Source organism: Macrobrachium nipponense, chromosome 19 (genome assembly GCF_015104395.2).
Source record: "Macrobrachium nipponense isolate FS-2020 chromosome 19, ASM1510439v2, whole genome shotgun sequence".
NCBI classification, from domain to species: domain Eukaryota; kingdom Metazoa; phylum Arthropoda; class Malacostraca; order Decapoda; family Palaemonidae; genus Macrobrachium; species Macrobrachium nipponense.
This window is the reverse complement of record NC_061088.1, coordinates 37,501,972-37,511,971: the sequence shown is the minus strand read 5'-3', so window position 1 is coordinate 37,511,971 and position 10,000 is coordinate 37,501,972. Positions and strand designations below refer to the sequence as shown.

Sequence of the window (10,000 nt, the reverse complement as noted above, 5' to 3'; positions counted from 1 at the left end):
TTTTCGAAATGTAGGACAAACGCAGAAAGAGAGCGATGCAACTAACTTGGAATCCATTATGTGAACGGTTCCTTTGTTAAACACCCGAATATCTACTCGAACTCTTTATTGCCTGATGGTCCAATCTGCTTTAGCGTTCTCTCTCTCTCTCTCTCTCTCTCTCTCTCTCTCTCTCTCTCTCTCGTCTCGGTAGTTTTACTTTAGGTACCGTTTGGGTTGGTCATTCTTTTAATGTCATGGGGTTTTATTTCTTCACGTGTGTTACTAATTTAATGGCGTTAATTAGTCATTTTTTCAGAGGTGTTTCTATGCATAATTATTGTATAGTCAGCTCTATGTATATCCTTTTCAGCCTTGAAAATGTAACGATACAGCTGTGAGACATCGGCATTAGGAATAAACTCCCAGTTATATAGTACCTTTCCCTGACCGCCTGGGGCCAAATGTATACATAGTACATACATACATGCATACATATATATATGTATGTATATATGCATATATATGCGTGTATATATATATATACAAGTGTATATATAATATATATGTGTGTATTTATATATATTAAATGTCAAGCCGTTGTTCTCATAGGAGTGACTCTATAGAGAAAAGCAAAACGGATGGTCTCTTGTTTGTCACTCTTTCATAAGTTGTATTTCAACAGAGATCTTTCACATTCACAATCGAGCCCTGATCCCTGATCCCTGATCCCCTGAGAGAGAGCAACCAGATTCGCTGAACAGCAGCACCAGTATGCAGTCAATGTGCCTCACTGTCGAAATTCTCAGTTCCAGAGATCCTTTATTCCCCACACTGTTTGACTGTGGAACAACCTCCCAGAGGATGTCCTGCAACTGGAACGTCCGAAGTTCAAGCGAAAATGCAATGTGTTAATACCCTAATAATATTCCTCTTGTATTTTAATACAGTTTTATCCATTTATCGGGTTCTTTTTCCTTTTTTAGTTAGCTGGATCTCTTCTTTCTGCATTTCACATTACCTTCACCTACTTCTTTCTAATAAACACCATATTTTTGGAAGCTTGAATTTCAAGTCAGTCGCCCCTGTGGGCTTGTTCCACATGAATAGGTTTCATCTACTGAATAATAATGATGATAATAAGCAATATACATATGTGTGTCTGTGTGTATTCATCGATAGTTTCCAACATAATACGCCTTTTCTGTTACGCATGATATAATAAATTTGTTACAATTTTCATTTATTTTATGACACTCTTGAGACAGAAAGAGAAAAAACAACAAGTACACAATATATTTCATCAAAGCAGTCATTCTTTGGACGTGATCGCGCAGCTATGCTGCGGTCTGTTTGGTCTTGTAGTATCGTATGGATCTTTGATGAATAAAAGCCTCCTGAAGTTAAATCACACACAAAAACAAAATAAGGAAAGAAGATTAAGTAAGGAAGGAAAGGGGGGGAGGGGGATTAGGAGGAGTAAAGAATTATTTTAATCGGGATACTCACCCCAAAGAAGATCGGTCCCGGCTCCGTGACGTCACACTGCAAGTACCAGGGGAGTGGGTTGGGCACTCTTCTGAACCTGAAGAAAAGAATAAGTAAACAACTACATTAATAAATAACACCTTATCAATTCCTTTCATTAATCGCACACGCACCCAAACACTGGCCGACCCACGAAAGGGAAGAGATAGGTGCCCATATTTTACTCCCCTCGATGGAAGTTACAGGTGTCTCGTAATTAAAGGAACTTTCAGCACGAATGAAGATCCAGGGTCTTGAAAGATCGTCTTTGACTATTGTTTAAAAGGACAGACGTGCTGGGACTGAGGTAATAGAGGAGATCTGCGACAAGCATGTAAATAACTAGGTGACAAGACAAGGGAATGATTATCAAAGAGTAATATAACTAGAGATGACAGATGATTTAAAACTAAGGTAGAGAAAGGTAATCAACGAAGAAATAACTGAAGGAGAGGTAAATTACGAAGCGATCAAAATGAAGTAGCTGAAGGTGATTAACATGTGTACAAGCAGACAAACAAGTGAGATGGAACTGAGAGGTAGATAAGATGTAATTGGAACATGATGTGTCTTTTGATGTGTCATTTTCAATGGGAAAAGAAGTGATTGAGAGCCTGAAAACCTATAGTAATAAGAATCATACTTAATTTGAGGATTCCTTCCATTGCCGCATCCATAACACAGTAACGAAAGAATGAGACGTTTTGCAAAGAAAACTTTTTGTGATGACAGTAACATGCATATCATAATCAAGGGAAATTTGTGTGTTATGTGTTCTTCCCATGACCTAGTAAAATATTGAAAGAAATATATTCAGATGCAGTGTATTTTTCACAAAAATGGCAACGTGAATATACATATACTAATCCATCAGAACTTACTTGCATCCAACGCCATGCTCTGGATAACTGTAGTAAGCCTTCGGCCACCCTCCATTGGTGGCAGAAGAGGGAATGTCAGCAAAGCTGACAGTTCTTCTTCTGCCTCGCCCCCACCCTCGACTGGGGCTCTCCTTGGTTGGCGACCATTTCCTCCACATGCCTGTGTCGTCCTCGGTAGCACTGCCGTGTCGCTGCCGTGTTTTGTCCGCTGACTTCTCTTTTCCAGAGTGCCATCCGTTGCCATCAACTGTATTCCAGCCTCCCCCGCCGGACGCCCCAATGCCCTTCACGCTCATATCCACGTAACCGTCTGATCGTCTGGTACTTGGGGAAGATGCGCGTCTGCCGACGCTGCCAGCCGATGTGCTTCTCTTCGGGGACTTGTCCTTCGGAGTGGAGGCGCCTTGGCCGGACGTATCCGCATGATCTCCCTAAAAGGGCAGTTTTCGTGGTTCTCCCTGTGGACGGACCAGTCTGGATAGCGGATATTTCTTATGATATCCTGAGGGCTGATCGGCTGGGTCCTACTGTAGGGAATAGGCCCGTACACTCCCGGCGTGTCCAAAGGCCGGTCTTTCTTGAGGACGAACCTCCCGTCTTTCCTCCGATAGAACCTTCCCCTCCGAACTCCTTCTCCTTCGTCGTCTCGCCCGTCGAAGTAAGGCCTCTGAAATTCCGTCGTGGCGCCTCCCACGCTCCCCTCCCGATCGTTGTCCACAAACCTGACGGTCTTACCGCGCCCTCGGGTCGCGTCGCTTATTCTGCGTCCTCGAACGGGACTGTCCCTCGATCCTGTCCTCTGCACCATCTCTTCGTCGGAAAGGTCAGAAGGTTTCACGCTCAGGAGGTAGTCGAAGGGACAAGAGTCATGGTGGTCGGGAGAATGCAAAGGCGGGCTTTCCCTCAAAGGCTCCTCTTCTTCTGCGACTACTTCCGTCTCGTCCTCTTCCTCTCTCGGCAAGATTTCACGGGTGGATTCGTCCTTCTTGAGCCAACCCCATAGTGGTAAGTGAATTAGGATCTGCATAAACTCGAACTGCCCTTCCCTGTGATGACTGTTTGCGATACAAATCAATCAGTCAGTTGTGTTACGTGCACTTTTCTCTCTCCCTCGCTCAAAATCTGATAAGTTGGGTATTTTCACGAAATGTAATTTTATGATGCCAATAGTTTATGACTAGTGTCCCGTGCTTTATTTCTTTCAGTTCCCTCGTATTTTTTTGTGTTCACTGTTTTGTAAGAAGAGACAGTTTTATCAAACTTAAAATGTTACTCTGGAAAATACAAGTAATTTGTTTTATTTGCAGTCTTAACGAGATGGAAGGTATTTCCAAAATATAACTTTCCTCCAGAAAGTAAGAAAAAAAATACTAACTAATATGAAATAAATTGTTGGGTTATAAAGTCATATCATGCTTAGAATAATTTGCATGAGGCTCATTAGATATTTTAGATATTTCCCCTCCTAGATCAAGTATTATCTCTCTCTCTCTCTCTCTCTCTCTCTCTCTCTCTCTCTCTCTCTCTCTCTCTCTCTCTCTCTCTAAATAATTATCCACAGCAGTCATAATGGCAGAAGCGAACGTATGATAATAAGATGCAGTTGTCTGCAAGATCTCTCTTCCCCTTTTCCGTTTCTTCTCTATTTCTTTAAAATATTTCTCCTCCTTCTAAACGGAAAACAATACATCAGCAAATCAAAAAGAGAAACAAGACTGAAGGTAGATCCTAGGCAATTAACTTTTTTGACGCAGCATCTCAACTGTCAATAAATTTTTGGAAACATTATGCGCAAAATGTCCTCAGTATGCACACTACGAAATAATAATTTTTTTTTTTTTTTTTTTTTTGAGTATATTGCTAAGCATTGCGCAAAATCTTTGGTCCTCTACGAACGCTCTTAGACCCTTGACGTTATTTGTTATTTATTATGGGCCACGTGCATCTCAAATAGGATTATCAGGCCGTTCATCAGCAACTAATATGATATACTTAAGAGGCCTTAGATAGCATCAGAGGAACTCTGTGTGTGTGTGTGTGTATGTGTATTTCATTGATGTTTTTTAGTAAGTGTTTGTTTAATTGTGAAAGTGTAAGAACCGGATCAGTATTAGTAGAAGTAACTACAATCGCTCTCAAAGGCTGAAACACCAGGGCGAACTTGACTCAAGACTTCTTTTCATATGCATAAGAAACTCTCTCTCTCTCTCTCTCTCTCTCTCTCTCTCTTTCTCTCTCTCTCGTTGATAGATATGATTCTGACTATGGCAAAATAGAACAAAACGAACTTTCCTGGCAAATGTAAAAAGTAATCCTTTTTATAATACTCTATTACATATAGTATAAAGTTCAGTTTTGCCTTCCCCTTAGGAGATACAGCCAACATTATGATTATCGTATCCTGTCGCATTATCTCTGACTTGACTTCACGTCCAGTCCCTCTCGTCTCTTCCCTTTTAGCTGTTCAACTTCTTTTACATTTCCTTGATTAGTCTTTCGCCTTCTATATAAGAACAAATCCTAATTGCGTTTTCACAGTGTCTTCATATTCCATAGTAATAAAATCCAAGTGGATCTTTCTTCTTTGTCCGCCCCTGGTGGGAGCAGGGTAGGTAGGGGATCGGGGATTAGGGAAACATGACACATCCATCCTACTCCTGCAAACCTGTTTGTCCGGCCAGGGGTTTGGGGTGGGGTCGGTAGGGGATCGGGAGGGTAGGAGAGACATGACGGGCAGAGCCGGGTTTTAGCGTAGCGTGCCCCTTCAAGCTCGTAATATAATACTAAATAATAATAATTAAACTTTTGTCTTTTCTGCTTTTCTCTGCCACGCTTCCAGCCCTTTCAAGGAAAAGGACCTGGCGGAAGTTATCTAACTAAATTACTGCAACGGAGCAATTCCATCTAGAGAATTGATAGGTGGACCATAGAAAATCGCAGGCAACAAACGCTGGTGCAAAAGCAGGGATCCATTATTATAATTAGGAATGCTTAGTGCCTGTTCATAAAACGTCTCTAATTTCGCTGTTCGCACGCCAACTCCTGCATGATACAAGGAGTGCTGCTGTGCAAGAGAGAGAGAGAGAGAGAGAGAGAGAGAGGTGGAGGAAAATAACTAGAAAAAATGGGAGAGAGAGGGGAGGAAAAGACTGGGAGAAATTGGAAAGAGCAATAAAAGATACAGGAAAGATATGAAGGTAGAGAAATGGAGTGAAAGGATGAGAGAAAGAGAAAAAAACGCTACTGACAAAAGAACAATTATATGAAAATGTGTGAAATTAGAGACTCGACTGTGAAGCTGCTGAATATCAATTCTACATAATTCAGATGGAACTACGTTTTAGGAAAATTTACTTTATTAAAAAATTTTCGTATTGAAGCTCATCATAACAAAGTCGTGTTGTTGTGGTTGTTGCTTTTATTGTTTTTGTTGTTTTCTAGAGAAGGCGGGTTGCTAACAAAAGCTTCATATTGACTTTTAAATTAGGAATGATCCCTTGATTTTACTGCAACCTATATTTTTTGTTAATCCTTTAGAGATACATCATAATTTAATGGCTTTGGTTTTTTTTATTTCATGGAAAATACATTGTCTGCTCCTCATCGATTGAATTAAATCATTTTAAAATTCATAACCTCGTCGTAATTTCTGGATTCTCTCTCTCTCTCTCTCTCTCTCTCTCTCTCTCTCTCTCTCTCTCTCTCTCTCTCTCTCTCCATACATATATACGTGTATATATATATATATACATACACCACACACACACACACACACACACACATATATATATATATATATATATATATATATATATATATATATATATATATATATATTATATATATATATATATATATATCTGAATATTTGAAAATAGATGTATGTATGTATGTATGTATGTGCCACATACACCTTAAGATGCATTAAGCAGTTTCAAACGCACTTAGTATACATATGACGCACCATTTGGAAAATAATATTGTGGGCATAAGACAGCACTGATACCAAATGAGATGGGTTAGGGAAGGGGTTTGGAAAGGGGTGAAACGTAAAAATAACTGAAAACGACAGATATTAGTGCCTAATCCATAGTTTTCAAGGTCGCTGAGATGAATAGTGACACCACCGATGCCCTTTAAGTCCAAGTTTAGCCCCAATTGAAAGGGGTGGTGAGAAGGCATGGGAAGGGGGTGAGATGTAAAAATAACTGAAAACAACAGATATTAGTGTCTAATCGATAGTTTTCGAGGCCACTGAGTTGAATAGTGATGCATCTTAAGTCATTTAATTCTATGTTCAGCCCCAATAGCAATTGGTGAGAACAGATGGGATGGGGTAACATGTGAAAAACCAGAAAATGACAGATATTAGCATCTAATCCGTAGTTTTCGAGATCGCTGACATTTACAGTAAATGACACTCCTGATGCCCTTTAAGTCCAAGGTCAGCCCTGATAGGAAACGGGGGTGAGAAGGGGGTAGGAGGAGGGTGACATTTAAAAATAACCGAAAACGACAGACATTAGTGTCTAATCTATCGTTTTCAGGTTCGCTGAGATGAATAGTGACACTTGTAGTGCACTTTAAATCCAAGCTCAGCCCTTTTAGGAAGGGTTGATAAGAGGTGAAAGATAAAATTTTAAAAATGACAGATATCAGTGTCTAATCCATAGTTTTTGAGCTTGCCCCAATAGGAATGGGGGGTGAGAAGTGGTGAAATATAAAATGTCAAAAATGCAGAGCAATGTAACTGAAGCGACTATCTTAACAGGAAAGGGAGAGAGAAAGAGGGAGAGGAAGTGAGAGAGAGAGCAGAGGGAGTTGGGAGACAAGAGAGAAAGAGAGAGAGAGTTTATTGGTTGTCATTCAGTTTTCCTGGGCAGTGCCGGGTTGATCAGTTAGTGATTATATATATATATATATATATATATATATATATATATATATATATATTATTATATTATATATATATATATATATATATATATATATATATATATATATATATATATATTATACCAGCCTGTAATGAGCTATATGCAGTTTTCTTTAAGTCCTAAGGGATGTAGTTGTTGCAGCGTGGCTAAAGTGTGCAGGGAGTCTTGCGTGGCACATTGTAAACAATACCAAATGTTACCTCTTGCTTCCCCTCGACCCTTAGGTGCATTGCGTTTGCCTTATTATCTTACACATTTCATTTGTTTTCTTCTTACTGAGCTGTCCATCTTCTTTAACTTTACATTGCACCAGTTTGTACGTGTAATTTAAGAACAATTATCTCGGAGAGTTCGTTAAATGACTCGATAATTATGATTGTTATTGATTTTGTTATAATCATTATTACTGTATTTCTTCTTTTTGCATTATATATCGAAATGAATATTTTTATTATTAAAACTATTGTGGTTTTAAAGATAACCGTAGTAGTCATATATGTAATCAAAAGTGGAAACAATTGTAATAATACATAGATAGATCTCTTGAACTTGCTGGTCAGCAACCCTCTTCATTCCAGACTATATTCTTTTTGTCGTAAAGGCCATTAGGTGCTGCTTTGGCCTGTTATCAACGCGTCACCTCCAATGTGCTGGTGCTAAACATGGCAGAGGCTCCTTGGGACGCCATCTTTAGCACTAGGCTCCCCGGGATCAAAGGTATCTTGTGTCATTAAAATTTGTCGACAGCACAATATAGAAATGGGTGTATATAATACTTTGATCCCCGAGGGATCAGTAGTAAACTCGGCGTACCATTGAGCTTCCGCCATGTTTGGTACTTTAGTAGATTCACATCAACCGTGCATTTGATGTCTAAGCCCATCCCTTGCGACGCTCCTGATTGGCTGTTGATAAGCCAGTCACAGGGCTGGAAATTCTCAGTCTCTCGAGAGAGTTCACATAGGCAGGATGCATGTTCCTCCTCTCCTGAGGGATGTGTCTTTCAAACGCATACCTCAGGAAAGTTGGAACACACATCCTGCCCATGTGAACTCTCGAGAGAGACTGAGATTTTCCAGCCCTGTGACTGGCTTTTCAACAGCCAATCAGGAGCGTTGTAAGTGAAGGGCCTAGACATCAAATGCACGGTTGATATGAATCTACTATAGCACCTCGGAGTAAGTGACACGTAGATAACAAGGCAAAGTATCACCAGCCATTCAACTCCTCCTCTCCCTTCCCCCTTCCCCCCAAGCACACCTCCCCGCCGATACGGCAGTTCCAAATCTTCAGTGCAAATCCCGTAGACATTCGACCAGTCATCTAAGGCAGATCCCATTTTGTGCAATTTAGTGAACTTTTTAAAGAACCACTCTAAATCAATTTCTGATCTTCAGTACCAGAGCGAACGTCAGTGAGTGGCACAGCCATAGTCCACGTTTTACCGTTTCTCCGAAAAGACGACAATCGCAATCTGCATATGTTACATAATACACGATTTTGGGTGACGTCAAGGTCAAATATTTGTGATAGGCAACTGAAATGGTATGGCAATCATATTTGAAATTATTATTATTACATATGTTCTCCCCCCCCCCTTTTTTTTGTGTGTGACTTCGTGACTATGGTGTCATTGTAATTTGGGCCGAATAATCAGGAGACCAGTGGTTATCTTCCTGTCCCCCGTTGGGGGTTCATACCATCGCCATCAGTGTTCATCATGCGGTGCACTGTAGGCTTTACTTAAGGTTCTTTGCAGCATCCCTTCAGCCCCTAGCTGCAACCTTTCATCGCTTTTACTATACCTTCGTTCGTATTCTCTTTCTTTTCTTTCATCCTACGTTCCACCTCCTCCTAACAATTTTTTCAATATTATTTTCGGCGTTGAATGACCTCAGATCCCACCGCTTGGTCTGTGGACTAAATTATATGTCCCAACTCTAGTCATCTTCCTGTCTAATTTCATAAAAGAAAGATGTGATTAAAGTACAAGAATAATCATAGTGTGGACGATAACAATAAAGTTCGCTGTAGTGAATCTTCGAAATAATAATTATCTGTTCCTGGCTTCATGATTTCTAAGGCGGAATGAAAATGCAACTTACAATTAGGGCTATAAAAATGTCAATAAAGAAATGCGTCGCAGAAAATATTCGCGCAGCGTATCAATCTCAGCTTCCGCTGGTAAAAAAAAATGTAGGTAATGTGTATCCTTATGCCGTACTACTAGGATTGTGTAGTACTTCAAGGGAGGGCCATACGTTTTCGCTATTCCGCGCCCACCTATCTACATTTGATTGTTAACCGCTGTCCCTTACATTGGTAACCTCTGTTGTCTTCTGTTTGTACGCAAAACATCTTTTTCTCTCTCCTTTCTGTCTCTCTCTCTCTCTCGTAAAATATCATGCCCATATCTCCTTCTAACTTCTTCTTCTTCTTCTTGTTATGCAAAATATCATTCCTACCTCTCTCTCTCTCACTTCTTTTTGTGCAAAATATTATTCCTATCTCTCTCTCTCTCTCTCTCTCTATATATATATATATATATATATATATATATATATATATATATATATATATATATATATACATATATATATATGTACATATACACGTATATATATATATACATCATGCCAGTCTCTCTCTCTCTCTCTGTATACATATATATAATAT

General features: G+C 39.7%; 1 protein-coding gene across 2 annotated transcripts in view; it reads right to left on the bottom strand.

Moving 5' to 3' along the window:
- LOC135216268 (serine/arginine repetitive matrix protein 2-like) overlaps positions 1-10,000 on the bottom strand; it is a 350,391-nt gene that overhangs the window by 297,675 nt on the left and 42,716 nt on the right. For both annotated transcript variants that reach the window (XM_064251443.1, XM_064251436.1), the window contains exons 2-3: positions 2,388-3,661; positions 1,489-1,564 (exon numbers count right to left, since the gene is read on the bottom strand). In XM_064251443.1, the coding sequence (XP_064107513.1) occupies positions 1,489-1,564; positions 2,388-2,683 (372 nt within the window). In that variant the 5' untranslated portion in view covers positions 2,684-3,661. The remainder of the gene's footprint in view (positions 1-1,488; positions 1,565-2,387; positions 3,662-10,000) is intronic.